This window comes from Coregonus lavaretus, assembly GCF_964263955.1.
Source record: "Coregonus lavaretus genome assembly, chromosome: 12".
NCBI classification, from domain to species: Eukaryota; Metazoa; Chordata; class Actinopteri; order Salmoniformes; family Salmonidae; genus Coregonus; species Coregonus lavaretus.
In genome coordinates, this window is record NC_139999.1 from 20512789 (window position 1) to 20531062 (window position 18274).

Consider the following 18274-nt stretch of genomic DNA (forward strand, 5'->3'; position numbering starts at 1 on the left):
AACCTGGATGACGCTGGGCCAATTGTGCGCCGCCCTATGGGACTCCCGGTCACGGCCGGTTGTGAAACAGCCTGGGATCGAACCCGGGTCTGTAGTGATGCCTCAAGCACTGCGATGCAGTGCCTTAGACCGCTGTGCCACTCGGTGATGCTGATCTTAACTACAGAAAGGATTTCAGAACAATCTGAGATGGTGGGAGTCGAATTCCCTCTTCATGTGCTTTTTGAGGTGGAATGACTCGCTAGTTGTTAAGAAGCATAGTTAGCTATATAAGGCTGACATGTGCTATATAAGGCTCCATAAGTGACACAAGCAAGTGACTGTTATGCCAGGGAAGTCAGTTAGATTGAGGGAGGGAGGCCCTGGTATTTGTCCTTGAGAGTACACAAGCATGGTTCCATTCCACAGTAACAGCCGAGTCGTGGCAACCTGCTTTGTTAGGTAGAGTGTGGAGAAGGTATAGGAAAGGCCATGGCAGAATCCTGTCCTGGTGCCAACTCGCCTACATTCCTCCCTCTACTTCACCCTACCTTACCCTACTCTACCCCCACCCCCTCCTTTCTCTCTCTTTCTGGCACCCTATTACTCTAATTAGAATCTGATGTCCTTTTGTTGAAGGATTACTGCCTTATATTGAGCCTGGGATCTCATTTTCACTGGCTTATTATAACATACTCTGGCACAATGGCTGTCTCACTCTCTTTCTCCCACTCTCTCTCTCCACTTTTTCCATTTTGCTCTGAAAGGCTCAGGCTGATCCCTCCTCTTCTCTTCAGCTGGGGATCGCGTGCAGCAGATCACCGAGAGAATTATGGACTTGAAGAGTATGAAGGGATTTGAGACAGCAAAGGGATTTAGTCTCAGATTGTGGAAGCAGGGAAGTGCAAAGTAGTGATGTTGTGGGATTGTTAAAGGTGCACTATGCAGAAATTGCTCCGCCATTTCCTGGTTGCTAAAATTCTAATAGTTCACCTAATTTCAGTTTGTGACAAAACAAGCAAGTATAGTGTAGAGAATCATTGTACCATCTAAACCGCTGTGAAATATATTTTCCATAACCCAAAATATTGTATTTTCAGCTGTTTTGAAGCTGGTGTACAAAACCGAAAGTAAAAGACGCAAAAACTCAACTTAAGAACGGGAAGCATAGAAATAGCGCACATAGAACAGATCTACCGCTTCTTAGACTGCTTTCATTGAGCATGCCAGATCTATAACTAACATTTCTATGTGCATTTGGTCACATCACCCAAAAAGTTACATATTGCAGCTTTAAGGGGTCGATGGGGACAGAGGAGTTGTATTGAGAGGGAGTTGTGATAATGGTGAGAGAGAAGGTAAAAATGACTGGGACTACTCTTCACTCTCATCGTCACCCTGACACTCACACACTGACTATATTGGCACAGACCTTGAATTGCAAATTATTTTCTGTTTCAAATTGCAACTCTCTCAGCTGATCTGTTCTGATCTGAATCTGTTGTAACGAAGGCTACTTGTAGTATGTTTGTTATTGCACATCATTTCAGTCTATGTGGATGTATTCATCTATTTGGCTGCCTGTAAGAATGTAGGCTATGGGGTTGTTTCAGTGTGTGTGTGTGTGTGTGTGTGTGTTTACTGAATGTGTGTGCGTCTTGCTCTATCAGAACGCTGTCTTCTGTGACTCAGGCTGCAGTACTTTTCCACTGTGCTCTGCAGTGGCCTGCTCATTGGACCAGGCCCAGTTTCCCCATCAACACCCACTCAGGGGCCTTCATCACACCCATCACCCAATCCACTGGCTGGCCAGCTCACCTCAGCAGCCAGCCAGACACCCCATCTCTCAATCCATCACAGACACTGCTCTTCCTTTCTGATAGTGATAGTGATTCACCAAGGGATGCAGATGGAGAGTTTTGGCTGGGGGGGTTCATTAGGCATTAGAGGAGAGGGAGGGCTTCCTCTGTGATCTGCAGACACACATGCACTCTCCCTCACGTGTTCACACAAGCACTGCAATGCAGAACCATGGCACAAATTGTTGGTCAGGACACCAATACACACTGTGCTCCTGCCAAAATAACTTTAATCAACAGCCTGCTTCACTGCCCACACTTGTTTTAATAACACACACACTAACTAATGGCTATGCATCTGAAGCAAAAGCGTATTATCAACATGAACCCACAGCAGCCTAATAACCCACCTACATCAGACCACCAGTGCTGCTTCCCAACATTCTATTCAACTGGGTGCACTGTGCAGGATCTTTACTTAAAGTAAGTATTACGTTTCCAGGGTGAGACAGCAGATTCCAGCCCTGTCATCCTGTAATGATCATATTTCCTGTTTTAATATGATAATATTTCCAAGTGGAACTGTAAAAGCCAAGCTTGAGTTTCCCTAAGGCAGCCTGTCCAGACTCTCGCTCTCTCACTCTTTCTCCTCTCCAGATAAGTAATCTCCCCTCTTTCTCTTCCGCATCCTTTTCCATCTTCTCCATGTTCGTTTCCTTTGGTTTACCTATGCCTCTAGTCCTGTTAGTGTCTGATACACAGCAGTCAGGTGCAAATAGGTGGACAGTGTTGATAGGCTACTTGTACTGGTAGGCTCTTATTGTCTGGTCATGCACAAAGGACAACATGAACGAAGCGCATGGGTCCTAAGGAGAGCCAATCCTGGGCTATGTGCATGGATGGGATGTTTGGGTCAGTGGTGGTGGCATTTCTTTGTGTTTGTGTCAGCGCTCAGGCCCCTCAGGCTTTTAATAGCATGTGATAAGGTGTGTGACTGCTGATATTTAGGGCGAGAGGTGTGTGTGAGAGCGAGGTTATATTTAGTGTTGATGAGTCATAAGGCATGTGTTCACCCATCCTGTCACTGCACGTGTGGTGAGACGAGATCTCTGGGAGAGGAAATCTCAGGAAGGCTGGTGCACACACACACACCAACTTGACACTGAACCTATAGAAGGGTTGTTTGTTTAGCAACAAAACCGACGTGTGCGCAACTGGGGCAAAACATACGGGGTTCGCTTAGGTTGTTGTCAATATGTAAAATATATTTAGCCTCCAATGTTTATTGAAAACATAAATAAATTTGCACAATGAGCACTTGTTGTCTCTCAACTACATCGTTACAGTTGTTGGTTAGCTAGTTTGTGAATTTTTGCCATATTAGCATTGCCATGAAATCAGTCAAAACACCTCAAAACGACGTGGTATCAAGAACAAGATGAAACTAGCTGAAACGAGCCACTTAAATTTCCGCTTCTTGTCATTGTTGCTAGCAATCCAGAATCGCAACACAGACTTCTGCCCCATTGAAGCGTGCACATGGTTTCCGTGACTTTGTCGGCTAACCCATCTATTCCGTGGTGTCAGGGCTCTACACTGACCTTTTTCACAGTTGAAAAATCTAGGCGCACACATACATTTAGGAGCACAATGAAAAATATTTAAGGTTAATAAAGCTAGAATCCTTAATTTTTCCTTAAAATTCCAGTTCACACAGCAAAATATTTAGGCACATATGCAAGTAAAATGATCGCACTGTAGAGCCCAGGGTGTCAAGTTGACAGGAGAGAAACGCCTGGTTTAATCATAATGGACTCCTTGACGTTCCCTAAATGCCCTTCCACACACACTTCCAGTCCACACACGCACACTCTGCCTCTCTCCACAGAAGAAGACCCTATTGACCTGCTGGCTCAGGCCATGTTTTGGATAAGGCCTTCATTTCCATTGCAAAGTTGCTCTGAGGCTGAGCATCCCTGGCCACTGTATGGAAATGGCATGACACAACATTCAAACACAAACAAATCATCCACCCACTACAGATATGCTAGATCCCTGTGACCTTGGCCTGGTTATGAACAGATGCTGCTCTCTGGGTTCCTGGACACTGACTGAACACAGAGGAGTGGGGTTGAACCAACACCGTTTACCCCTAGCAGCAGGGGGAAATGGCTCTGACGTGCACACCCTCGCACCACTGATCAGTGTGTTCAGGAGCTGTCTTTGAATGAAAAATATCTAAACTCTCAGAAAATTGAATCAACGAACTTGAGGAGAAGCGCACTATACTACTGCATTACGAAATTTGATTATTTTGAAAGCAAATAGATTTATTACATTTTGCTCCGAAGACTGCTTTCAAAGATTCAAACAATTTATAGGGGGGTGTCCTCCTGTCCAGACAGCCTTAGCTGGGGCCAGTGATGCAGCTCTGCTTTCCTGGTTACCGGCAGGATATGAAGTCAGGGTGGGAACTAGGGCTGGGCGATACGGACAAAATATATCACGATATTTCTTTACATTTATGACGGTATTTTATGTTGTTGAGTAATGTAAAAAAGTTCTAAATATGCTTTATGAGTAGGCCATGACCCTAGGTTGGCAACACAAATAAGTGATTTCAATGGGGCTTTCTCCATTTATACTGTTCAATTCCAAACAAAATTATTTCTACAATAACTTCTACATTTCCTGCACTTTTATTATAATTTACACCCTGTGCCACGCAGCATGATATGGGCAAAAAATATAGGCATAGTTTATTTATTTAACCTTTATTTAACTAGGCAAGTCAGTTAAGAACACATTCTTATTTACAATGGCGGCCTACACCGGCCAAACCCGGACGACGCTGGGCCAATTGTGCACCGCCCTATGGGACTCCCAATCACGGCCGGTTGTGATACAGCCTGGAATTGAACCGGGGGTCTGTAGTGATGCCTCAAGCACTGAGATGCTGTGCCTTAGACCGCTGCGCCACTCGGGAGCCCAAGTTAATTGGTTGGAATATAGTGGGCAGCACCTTGAATACATTGTTTGACATGACAACGAATGAATAAACCAGGGAGGAATTATTGATCGGGTACGCTTGTGGAAAGCAGCATGTCCCCAACATTGTTGCATCCATCTGACCATGCAGAGTGAAGAAAGTGCTCGTGACTCCGTGGTCGAGCAACTGCTCTCTCCTTAAGTGCCAGAGCAGGAGGAGAGGGAGAGCGAGACGACTCATGGTAAATGGAGTAAACTATAAAAACTGACATTATACGCGCTGGAGTTGTGTATCACATTTTAATAAACCAAACATTGAAATCCTGTTACAGAAGGTAAAGTAAAAACTCAAACCGGTCCGTGCATATATATTCCGCCTAGCCCTAGTGGGAACAGGAAGAGACAGGCTGTTGGACAGGAACCTGTGTTTGTGTGTGGGTGCCATTATGATGCTGTGTTTGGCATTACTCAGTCAATCTATGTCAAAGAGCTAAGTGACTCGCGTACTGCAGTGGCTTAGATTAGAAGACATTAAGAGGGGGGCTTTGGATGGGCTTGGACGTTTTGTAGGAATCCAGGGAGGGGTAAATTCTATTTAGGAAGATAATTCAAGTTCCTGCTTGCCTTAGCATGATGCCCTCAGAAGTTGGTCAAATAGTTTGGCATCTCCAGAGTGAGAAAGATGGGTGACCCCTCCATCCATGCCATGGACAGGTTTGAGAGGATTTGTGTGTGTTGAGTGTGTGGACCGTGGGTTGTGGGCACATCCTGTAGCAAAGGTGATGCAGCTGCGTCCAGGAGGCTGAAGTGATCAAATGTCACCCGTTGCACTATGGTGTTAATGCTGGTATTTATGGACCTGTTACCTCTCATATGAACTTTAGTATATGCAAGTGTGTGTCTGTATGTGCTCCGTGTGTCTAGCCTGTTCGTGTTTCTAAACGTGTGCAGAGAATGTTGGTACAGTGTGTAAAAAAAGATAAAGCATTCTGACCCTACTTAGTGTCAGTCTGTCAATTGTGTGAATGTTTCTGACTGTATGTCTGTCTGTGCGTGTCTGTCTGTGCATGTCTAAATGTGTGTCTGTCTGTGTGTGTGTGTCTGTGCATGTCTAAATGTGTGTCTGTCTGTGTGTGTGTGTCTGTGCATGTCTAAATGTGTGTCTGTCTGTGTGTGTGTGTCTGTGCATGTCTAAATGTGTGTGTGTCTGTGTGTGTCTGTCTGTGCATGTCTAAATGTGTGTCTGTCTGTGTGTGTGTGTCTGTGCATGTCTAAATGTGTGTCTGTCTGTGTGTGTGTGTCTGTCTGTGTGTGTCTGTGTGTGTGTCTGTCTGTGTGTGTGTGTGTGTGTGTTTTGGAGGGAGCTGTGTATTATTAGTCTATCTGAATAGCCGGTAGCTCTTTGGTATTTTAAGGGGGGCTTACATGGTGACCTGTAAAGACTTGGTCAGCAGCACACTGATCATATGTAATCTGGACTGATCCGTTGTCTGTCTGTCTGTCTGTCTGGGGAATAGGCTGACTCTGTGAGCAAGGTGAGCATTTTTCCTGAAACAGCCCAGTGAGAGGGGAAGGAGACTGGTCAGCAGAGATGTGTGTCCTTGTGTACAGTCAGTCAGTCTGGGTTAATGTGGTATTAATTCTGCCTTAAGACTCCTAGTACACCTGTATTCCATTCTAAATACAGTGCATTCGGAAAGTATTCAGATCCCTTGACTTTTTCCACATTTTGTTACGTTACAGCCTTATTCTAAAACCAATAAAATTATTTTTTCTCATCAATCTACACACAATACCCCATAATGACAAAGCAAAAACAGTATTTTTGTATGTTTGCAAATGTATTAAAAATAGAAAACACAAACCTTATTTACATAAGTATTCAGACCCATGCTATGAGACTCTCAATTGAGCTCAGGTGCATCCTGTTTCCATTGATCATCCTTGAGATGTTTCTACAACTTCATTGGAGTCCAACTGTGGTAAATTCAATTGATTGAACATGATTTGGAAAGGCACATCTGTCTGAATGCCAAGCGTCACGTCTGGAGGAAACCTGGCACTATCCCTACGGTGAAGCATTGTGGTGGCAGCATCATGCTGTGGGGACGTTTTTCAACGGCAGGGGCTGGGAGACTAGTCAGGATCAAGGGAAAGATGAACAGAGAAAAGTACAGAGAGATCCTTGATGAAAACCTGCTCCAGAGCGCTCAGGACCTCAGACTGGGGCGAAGGTTCCAACAGGACAATGACCCTAAGCACACAGCCAAGACAACGCAGGAGCATGTAGCGTCATACCCAAGAAGACTTGAGGCTGTTAATGCTGCCAAAGGAGCTTCAACAAAGTACTGAGTAAAGGGTCTGAATGATTATGTAAATGTCATATTTCAGTTTTTTTGTTCAAATTTCTACAAACCTGTTTTTGCTTTGACATTATGGGGTATTGTGTGTAGATTGATGAGGAAAAACAACTATTTAATCCATTTTAGAATAAGGCTGTAACATAAAGTGGAAAAAGTCAAGGGGTCTGAATACTTTCTGAAAGCACTGTATGTTCTAAAGCACTTAAAAGATAGGCCTTACTCAAATTCCTAGAGGTAGCTATACAAATAGCCTAGGATGTTGTGGAGTTACGCTCACTTCTGCCTTCCTTTAGCCTACAGTGTTAGCTTGCTTGTTTACGAGCTACAGCCTTTGTCCATGTGTCCTTCATAGCCCCAGGCTGCTCTCTGGGTTCACTACAGTAGCTCCTCCCATCTGTCTGAAGTCACTCAGCACCTACATATTAGCCCCACTCCACTTACTCCTCTGCTCTGTTCTGCTCAACGTGCCAGTGCCCCTGGCCTCACGTTGGCATGAAACTAACCTTGCCCACCTCCTGCCCCCTATGAGCACCCCAGCACCACAATGTGCCCACCACCATACTCCGGCGCGTTGACATTCCACCACAACCCGACCTCTGTCGTTCCTCATGCAGCCATGAGAAACTAGCATGGTGACAATAGCAAGGACCCCAGCTGAACAATAGGCCTGTCAGACCTTCAGTGTCACTGTACACCAGGGGTATTCAACTCTTACCCTACGAGGTCCAGAGCCTGCTGGTTTTCTGTTCTACCTGATAATTAATTGCACCCACCTCGTGTCCCAGGTCTAAATCAGTTCCCGATTAGAGGGGAACAATGAAAAAATGCAGTGGAACTGGCTTCGAGGTCCAGAGATGAGTTTGAGGGCTGTAGACGGATTATGTTTTTGTTAACTTATTTGTACCTCCGGACCATAGTTTGACAGGGTATACACAACTACTTCAGCATGTCAGTCAATCACACAGCTCCATAGGGTAGAATGCCATCCTTTTCCTGTCAGCTCTGCTGGCTGGAGGCTTCCAATCCATTTTGGGGTCTCCTGAGGATATTTCCCTCAAAAACGAGTCCATTGTTGTGCCCCTCCCTTAAAGTCTTGCAAGTCTCTCCAAAGTTCAGGCCAAAGTCAACATGTCTGCAGTGCTGGCAATGACCATTAGAGTGAGAATGTTATTTGCCAGTAGGTCAGACATTATTGGCAAGACGTGTCATTTGGGTCTGTGTCTGACGTCTGTGTGTGTGTGCGTTCTATGGAGACTGTGTGGAGGTGAAAAGGACCGCTTTGCTGAGCTCTGTGCTCCTATTGGGTTCCCAGGCTATGGCCTGGTCTGTCAGCAGATCACTGTGTCTTTGTCTCTCTGGCACACACTACAGGAACACTCTGTTTAATGCCTTACCTACCTCACTAACAGCCAACGGCCCAATGCCACGATACTGCTCATCAGCAAGTTCACACGCCTCTCTCTGTCTCTGTGTTTTTCATTTCTCTCTCCCTCTCTGACATTCTTGTGCCCCTCCCTAAAGTCTTGCAAGTGTCTGCAAAGTCTAAGCCAAACTCAGCATGTCTGCTGGCAGTAGGCTACCGTTGGCATGGATATTGACCAATGTTCAGGTCAGAGATGATTGGTCAAGAGACAAAGCCAGAGCAGTGTCAGTGTATTGCTTCATTAGTGTTGTATAATGTGTATGTCTGAGGTAGTGGTTATGTGGTGCCACTGAGGGTGGCAAGGAGTTGCCTACCTGACAGTCCCTTTGTGCCCTGTGCCGTCAACCTGTGTTTGTCTGTGTGTTTTTTAGTTACTGTTTTTTTCCATGGCCCATTTCCTCCCTGTAGTTTTCCAGGATGCTGGATTAGAAATATTACTGTGGGGATTGCTGCTGCTGCCTGTGGTCTGAGGAGAACCAGCCAGTGTCTATCCCCTCCTCTGCTACTGGGCCAGGCACACACACACACACACACACACACACACACACACACACATACACACACACACACACTCCCCCGACTCCCTACGGGCAATTCCACGGTAACGGAATTACGCTTTGACTCAGTGTTTTCACTTTAAAATGTAGCCAAACAAAAACCATTGATTTCAAAGTTTAACAAACCATACAACTCTATGCACAAGGACTGCTTTTAACAATTTCGACAGAAAATGTTACAAAAACTAATTTAGAAGAACTATGCAGATGCAAACTTAAAATCTCATTCAGGTTTTTATGCGACCAAAAACTCAGTTAAATATCTGCTCCAAATTAAGATTCAAAGATGTCTGCTGAAAGAATGGGGAGTCAGCTATGACGTGGCACTTTGAGTTTGAAAAAATCTATTTTGGTTATTGAACTACAGTAAGTGAAGTGGATTTACACCTTGTAACAGAATTACGGTAACGGAATTACATCATGGGTCCCTGGTCTGTACTACACAGAAATGCATAATTATGGATATAAATGTCATTCTGTTCAAATCTGAACCTATCATAAACATATGTTTCACAAGTTTGGACATCGCAGTACAGCAGAGTAGAGTACAATACAGCACAGTAGAGTACATGGCAGTAGAGTACATTACAATATACTGTACTACTGCATTGTATTGGACTGTACTCTATTGTGCTCTACTCACTGTACTGCACTGTGCTATCCAAACTTGTGAAACATAAGTCTATGATAGGTTCAGATTTGGTCCAGTCCGGTCCGTCTGTGGACGTTAACATCAAGGCCAGGGTGGACTGACCAACTTTCAACTACTTTTCAGCGTCCATGGACATCCGGTGTCAGTCGGTGCTCTGTGGGTGAGGCTGGAAAGAGAGGGGGCTCATGGGTAGGTTTCTGTAAGAGCTGGGAGAGGTGACATTTAACCAGAGAGAGAGAGATCGAGAGGCAGAGAGATAGGGGGAGGGGTTGCTGAACATAACAGTATGCCGGAAGAGGGAGGACATTAGAAGGTGACCCAACTGTGGTTTGTGACTATTATGATTTCCCATTGTATCCAATTCAGTTGCAGTAATTCCCTTAATAATTTTTTTGTTACAAGTTTTAATTAATATATAATTCATAAACAAAATTGATAGCAGTAAAATTACTATAACTCATTGCCAGGTCTACCATTACTTGATACTTTAATTGAGGGAGAGAAATTAGAAAATATCTTAAAGAAATGTGGGCTTTATTAACGGAATTACAAGGTACAAGGCAATATTTCTTAAACTTACAGAAGGTAAACAATTTCTCAAAAATAAAATATGTGCTGATATTAGTTGGCAGGGGTCTTTACGTCAACATTATTGTGTTTTGATGTATTTCTGAAGCCTTTAATTATGCCTCATTTTTAAGATGATTGAAAAATGTATCTCTGACTTCATTTCACAAAAATATAGACTTAGCTTTCATTTGACACCCAATTTGATATGCTTCTATGAACTTCACATGTTGGTGCTCATGGGTCCTTTTCGATGGAAATGCTCCTACCTGTCCTGTTGTGACTGGCAATTCTGTGAATGAGAAGTTGGTATGTTCTCCCTTCTTGAAACAGATTAGCCTAGGCTACCACGAAGGGAAGGATTAGTGTCCACCCTGCAGCTCAGGAAACACAAGCACTCCCTGTTCTCTCTCTCTCTGCTGTACAGGGCCCTACTCCCAGTCAGCATGTTATGCCTAGCTAGTAGTTATAGGCAATGTTGGCAGTTTATCTTCAGAGGAATCTGGAAGACAACAAACACTGTTTTATTCCATGTTCTATGTTTTATGTTGCCCTTAAGACTACCTTTACCTTAACTGGCACCATTATTTGCACCAGACCGCTGTTTGTTCCATAATCAACATTCTGTGGCTCTCAAGGTTATTTGTCATAATGCAAACCGTTTGTTACTGTGTTTACCAGTGTGTTTGTGGCATATTTAACTGTCTTTGCAAATGTCAGTATGTGATGCTAGGCTGTATGTGGGCACTGGGTCTGCATTATTTTACCACCAGTCTTCACCCTCTCAGCCGTTGGTCTGAAATGAGGAAATGCAGCTTGTTGTGTGAGGTTGTTAAAACACTTCTGTCATACAGAAAAAAACAGCTGAGTTCAGTTCAGCTCTGCCTCCATCCCTCCTCCCTCTCTCTGTTCTGCTTCTTTCCTTTTTTCTCTCCCCTCCCCCATGCTCCTTCCATCCCTCTTTGTTTGCTCCCTCTCTTCCCTCAATGGGTACCACCCAACAACCTGCTCCTGCTTGTGATTGGTGGAAGTGGGCTGAGTGGGCGGGTCTGTTTTTGTGCTTGTGAGTTTTACCAGTCAGAGCGAGCGCAGGCTGTCAGTGTCAGAAGGGTTTCAGTGGGCAGCAGGCGAGACTTTCAGTCAGGCTGTGTCGCACTCAGACCACACTCTGCAGAGCAGCAGCTGCAGCGCACACCTTCATTTATCAACCTCGGGACACAAAGGACTTTCTGTTCCTACACCCCTCTGCCTACTTTCTAAGGCCAGGAGGAAAAAAGGGATTTAAGATTGACAAACGCTGAGCCGATATTTCTCTCTCTCTATCTCTCTCTCTCTCTTCCTCCTTCCATTCCCTCTTTGTTTTCGTCTTGCAGAATCCCTCCTGCACAGAGGAGAGATCATCAAACCACAGAAAAGGAGGGATCAAAATAAACGACATCAACAGAGATACCCTGCGGTCTGCGTGTGTGGTCGTCCAACTGTCCTGTTGCGGCCCTGCAGCGCTGTGTCCCTGAGGAGGGAGGCTAATGCGTGTGGCGTCGCTGTGCTCAGGATCAGGGTCAGTGGAGGATGAGTCCGGCCGTGGAGGCTCAGACCATGCAGGCCAAGCAACAGCAAACACAGCAGCAGCTACAACACTATCTGGAGAAAGGGGTCCCGCTTGAGCCCTTCATGCACCAGGTGGGGGGCCACTGCTGCGTGCTGCGTTTCGGAGAGCAGACCATCTGCAAGCCCCTCATCCCCCAAGAGCACCAGTTCTACAAGAGCCTACCCAGCGCCATGAGGAAGTTCACCCCCCAGTACCGAGGTAAGACTGTACCCCCTAACCTCTGTTGCTGTGTTGTCTCTGTCTCTTTTGACCATATCCCATTCCCCCTCTTTCTGTATCTCTTGATTGGTATGGAATACGGTTGGAAAAGAGGGTAGGTTTTTATTGCAGGTGCATGCATTTTCTTCTATGCACTTTTCCTTGTTCAAGGTCCATGTTAGCGCATGGTTTTAGGGTGTAGGTTGTTTTTAGGGAGTCGAAGTGTGTCCCTCCACAGATGGATCAGGTGGGTTCTGTCAATTCTCTAAGGCCCAGGTTAGGACTTTGCAGGCCAGCCAGGATGCTGTGTGGTAGCCGGTGCTCTTGGACCTGGCCACAGGGGGACACTGTAGCAGTGGAGCACCACCAGGGTGTGCTGTCCTGTGTGTAGAAGCAGAGGAGGTAAGTCGCACAGACAGACCGGTAGGAGCTGTGTTTCTCTGCCCAGAGAGCAGGTAGAATGCAGTATAGTATGCATGAAGACAGGTTTAGCGAGTACGCGCGCACACACACACACACACACACACACAGAAATGCTTTCTAACGTGTTCAGAAATAATTCAGCGAGGAGAGGGTTAAATCATACAATGACACCAGTATCTAAGGCTTGAGGTTCAGAAGGCAGTGTGGACCTGCAGGGTCCTAACATCCACCATATCTTGTTAACTCTCACTGTTCACCACCAGTGCTGCGTCTCCCCTCTGCTGTTTAGCCGTTTAACAGTAGGTTATCTAACACTACGGGTCACTGCAGCTGTTTGTCTTTAGTACCTGACATACAAGTGAAAGGTGAACCTGTGTGCGTAAAAGGGGGGGCTTGCTCCCTCCTTTTTAACATTCTAAAACAAGGCTGTGGCTTGACACTCACAGTTGCTTTGGATCATATATACTCGCACCACAAAATGTGTTCTGATCTGATAGGATCCAATTAATCCTAGTCTTTATCTCACTTTTTATCTTCATCTTCAACCGTTTTCTCTTTGAGCTACTCTACCTTTCCATGTCAATTTGCAGCTGTTGTGTTCTATGCATCCCCACCCCAGAGGGGAATCATCCCCACAGAGAGATATGGTGGCTGGGTGAGGGGGTGGTTTTGGATGGGGCAGGGTAGGGCATGGCTCATGAGGGAGGGGGGTTAAAATGTTGTACATACGGGATGGGTAGAATGACGTGAGAGTGACTGAGTAACTGAAATAGGCTTTAGTTCATCCGTCTGGTCCATCTACAGAGACTATGTATGCTGTTGTGCTGTTCTCTCACTGTACAAGTTGTTTTAAGGCAATATGCATAGGTTTACATGATTTTGTGGTTTTTGGTACTCTATGGTGTTGGTGACAGTGTCTTTAAGGTGTTTTATTTATTTATTTACTGTGTAATAATATTACTGCTATAATGGTTTGATAAAACAGCTCAAATCACTTAAAATAAATATTTTTTGATTGCATCTGCTCGAGCCTTGCGTGGTTTGTGTTTTGGAGTGACTTTCCTTTTCTGCATGATTGATCGTGTAATATTGGGAGTGTGTATGTTTACAACAACAACATACTGTACACAAATATAAACAAGATTTCCATATAGACACAGCCTCTATTTGTTGTCCCCAAGCCCCATATCTCCATCGCCCTCCACCTCTGTCGCTGTCTCTCTCTCTCTCTCTGGCTGTCTGGAGTTGGGAGATCTGTATCTGTATCTCTCTCTCTCTCTCTCTCTCTCTGTCTGAAGTTGGGAGATCTGTATCTCTGTTTGTTATAAAGTTGTTTGTCCAGGTCCTTTGATCTCTATCAGGTTGAGAGAAGCCAGGGCAGACGGCTCTGTAAGTTTTAAAAATGCTGGCGAGCAAAAAGAGTTTGGGGTAAGAGACTCAAAATACTTCCCAGTTTCTTGTTTGCTGCTGGGAAATTTAAATGCAGTGTTCCATCGAGAGAGTCAAAATAACCATTGCTTTGCTGTTTCTATGAGGTTGATATCTTACGGGTTTGTCTACTTCCTTTCCTCTCTCTGTCTCTCAGGTGTGGTATCTGTGGGTTTTGAAGAGGATGAGGAGGGCAACCTGTGTCTCATAGCGTACCCCCTGCACAGTGACTCTGGGGTGGGGGACCTGGAGAATATAGATCTGTCGGTCAACGGCGAGCCATACAGCAAGATGCTGCAGTGGGGCAACAAGCAGCTGTCTGCCCGGAGTCTACTGGACTCACACGAAGACGAGGACAAGAGGTGAGACGGGACAGAGACGGATTGAAACACTGTTACGGAGACTTACTGTGACACTGATAAAGAGACATGCAGTGCACCAGAGTTGGTGATCGTTATGGTGAACAAACGCAATCACTGGCACATAACTGACAGACACACACAAACACAGAAAGCACTCTGAAATACACACTCTGAAATACACACTCTGAAATACACATACACACTCTGAAATACAAGCAGGCAGGACCCATCTGGTGTGAGTAGATGATGGTGTGGCCAGGCTGGGGTTAGTTAAAGCCAGAGGTTTATGGAACCACTACAGAGCCGTGATCTCCAGGCCAGGAGGGGCAGTGCAAGGGAAAGAGGAAAGGGTAGAGAAGAGACAGGACAGTCGAAGGTGATGCAATCTGACCAAGCTCACACTTATAATATGCTGATCTTTGTCATGTACCTTCCATACAACATTACCTGACACCTAGGTTGAGACACATTGTATCAAAGGTTCTAGAACGTAAACTTAATGGTACAATAGGGGACTCCCTCCCTGCTCTCCACCCCTCCTGACTCCCCTCTCTCCCCCAGTCATAAGCATGAGGAGGAGGAGCTGGAGTGGCTGCAGCAGGTGGAGGTGCCTCTGGAAGGCTGCAACGCCATCCAACACAACCCCTGGAGACTCCAACTCCAACAGGAACACCTGCAGAGGATGAAGGAGAACGCCAAGCACCGCAACCAATACAGTATCCTTTCATTACCACAACCACTCTAAACATCAGGCAATCCATCACCTGCCTGCAGGGTTTGTCCATGTACCTGATCTTATTACTGTATACTACTGCTTATTTCTTCACTCTGCAGAATTTTGTGCCCAAAGTAGCCTCACAATCTTACAGATAATCGACTTGTGACATCTTTGTGTTTGTAAGTGAAGTAGATTGATGTGACGAAAGGCTAGAGATGGAATGGTGTCATGTCCGTCTGATAAATTAGTGTCCGCTGAGTGGGAGTCAGGTCTTCCTACTACATTAATGGAGAGCTGTCTCCAACCAGGTCCATTAGAACATGTGATTTTCCTGTAGTCAAAGGTTCCTTGACTCAGGACCCCTTCCCAGAATTCATCCTGCTGGAGAACCTGACGTGGCGTCACACGGTTCCATGCGTGCTGGACCTGAAGATGGGCACGCGGCAGCACGGTGACAACGTGTCTGAGGAGAAGAAGGTCATGCAAATACGCAAGTGCCAGCAAAGCACCTCTGCCTCCATCGGAGTACGCCTCTGTGGCATGCAGGTGGGCACAATGTTAACTTGTGTGTTATTGATGGGGATGGGGCAGAATTGAAGAGCCTGAAATGATCTAGTGGGGGGGGGCATAGCTTAGTTCTTGTTCAGAATGAAAAGGAAGAAATGTGTTTCTGAACCCCTCCATCTCCTACCTCTCTCTCAGGTGTACCAGTCAGACTCGGGTCAGCTCATGTTCATGGATAAGTACATTGGGCGTAAACTGACCCTGTCAGGCTTTAAGGAAGCCTTGTTCCAGTTCTTCCATGACGGGCGGCATCTGCGGCGTGAGCTGCTCTCCCCGGTGCTGCGGAGGCTCAGGGAGATGCAGGCGGCCCTAGAGAGCTGTGAGTCCTACCGCTTCTATTCCTCCTCCCTATTGATCATCTATGATGGCGAGCCGCCCTGCACACACACACACACACACAGGGCCCCCGAGGACGGTCTGTCTGAGGAGGAGGAAGTAGAAGAGGAAGATGATGAAGAGGCAGGTGCGTTTGGGTTTACCCGCAGTAGTAGTGGTAGCACTGGTGGTGGGCACCTGGCAGCCCGATCTGATACAAGCCTTGACCCGGCAGTGGACGTGAGGATGATTGACTTTGCCCACACCACCTGCCCCGACTTTGTGGAGGACAGTGTGGTGCACGAGGGCCAGGACAGTGGCTACATCTTTGGTCTGCAGAACCTCATCACCATCATCTCCAAGCTTGAGGACCACAGCACAGACTAAAACACACACACACACACAGTCTCCCTTCTCTCTTTTGGACTCATGGAAGAAACATCACACTGGACTACAGAGGCTGGACTTAGGGGCATGATGAACATTGCTGTAGCCTGTTTTCCACAGGGTCCTTGTTTCTGTTCTTGGTGCTTCTTTTGGGTGTTTTTGTTTGTGTCCGTACGGGATAAAAAGGGCCCTGATGGTTCATGTTTAAAGAGACATTTGCGATCTTCAGTTTAGTTAACTCAGTGAGTTGTCACCCTTATCTGCTTACTCTTTTACAAACTAGGTTATTTTACCCAGTGAAATGAAGTCCATGACTGCAAGCACGGATTCCAACTGTCCCAAGGTGCCTGCCTTATACACACACAAACACATGCACTGATGTTGTGTGCTACTGATAGGGCAGATTTGAGAAAGCAAAAGAGAGAAACTGCTGTATCTGTGTGAAATTAATTAAAGTTGATGAGAGAAAAGGGAAAACATCTTCAATTTTTCTACTATACCAGTTTATTTTGCTGTCCCGCTCCCTTCGCATTCAAAGAACAGACTGCGGTATATTCAGATAGCTATTAGGTTACATACAAAGGCCTTGTACAGGTAACTGCCCAAATCAAGGAAACACCAACATAAAGCGTCTTAATAGGGCGTTGGGCCACCACGAGCCAGAACAGCTTCAATGCACCTTGGTATAGATTCTACAAGTGTCTAGAACTCTATTGGAGGGATGCAACGCCATTCTTACACAATAAATTCCCATCATTTTGTGTTTTGTTGATGGTGGTGGAAAACGCTGTCTCAGGTGCTGCACCAGAATCTCCCATAAGTGTTCAGTTGGGTTGAGATCTGGTGACTGAGACACACACACATAAAATACCAAATGATACTAAAATACACACACACCCTTTAAACCCCCTATGCTCCTTTGAGACGTCTCTTTCAAAGTCACTGAGATCTCTTCTAGCCATGGTAGCCAAAATAGTGGGCATCTGGGCGTTTTCATACATGACCCTAAGCATGATGGGATGTTAATTGCTTAATTAACTCAGGAACCACACTTGTGTGGAATCACCTGCTTTCAATATACTTTGTATTCCTCATTTACTCAAGTGTTTCCTTTATTTTGTCAGTTACCTGTATATCTTTATTTATTTTACATGTTTCTTAAACAAAAAATTTAAAAAAGAAAGTGAATGGAGATACAAAGACTACATTCCATGTTATTAATCTGATAATATTAATTAATATTGTTATTTTACATTCAGATACCTCTATCTTGTATCTGTCTTGTCCACATTTTGTTGGAGGAGAAATAAATAAAAAATGTGGTTGTGGCAAATGCTCTGCTTTCCATTTCTATCCCTTTGTGTGCTAATACTGTGTTATACAGTGATGATCATTCTCACTAAATCCAGACAACAGCCAGCAATGGGTTGAGTGCCTAAGGGGCGTACCGGTAAGTGACATTTTCAAAATTGTACAAAAGAATAAAGATAACTTGTATTGCTAGTGTTTTCTGCTTCTACAGTAAAACAGCCCATCTTGCTTGAATCCATAGTTGGTGAAACTGCCACGTCAGTTTGGTATATTACAACAACAAAGAAGTTACTTTAAACACAAAGTTTCTTTCCCTCGTACATCATTGCACGCGCGATAGAACACCAGAATATGTACTGCAATTATAATTATTTTAACCGTGCTGCCAGTCGCTCCTCTCTGTTTCATCAACAAAATAATAAAGACACTGGGGATGAATAGTGGTGCTATTTCACCTTATGCAGATTTCAGCTTTTTTTTTTTTTTTTTTACAATCAAATTGATTTAAATGTCACTTGCGTCTTTTTGGAACCAATAAAATCTAGTCATTTACTGTAACACTTATGTCCAATTTGCAAAACGTACTCCCTTTTGGCACACAGAATCCAATTGGTTGTAATGGTTCTTCATG

The 18274-nt window shown here is 45.1% G+C and overlaps 1 protein-coding gene across 2 annotated transcripts in view; it reads left to right on the top strand.

Moving 5' to 3' along the window:
* Positions 1-17668, top strand: part of LOC311138460 (inositol hexakisphosphate kinase 2-like) — a 31760-nt gene extending 14092 nt beyond the window's left edge. The window contains exons 2-6 of one of the 2 annotated variants that reach the window (XM_084173144.1): positions 11702-12135; positions 14144-14348; positions 14910-15064; positions 15437-15612; positions 15769-17668. In XM_084173144.1, the coding sequence (XP_084029270.1) occupies positions 11898-12135; positions 14144-14348; positions 14910-15064; positions 15437-15612; positions 15769-16332 (1338 nt within the window). In that variant the 5' untranslated portion in view covers positions 11702-11897 and the 3' untranslated portion in view covers positions 16333-17668. Of the gene's footprint in view, positions 1-11426; positions 12136-14143; positions 14349-14909; positions 15065-15436; positions 15613-15768 lie in introns of those variants that run through there. The other variant, XM_084173143.1, reaches the window with a different exon arrangement.
* Positions 17669-18274: the final 606 nt, after the last annotated feature.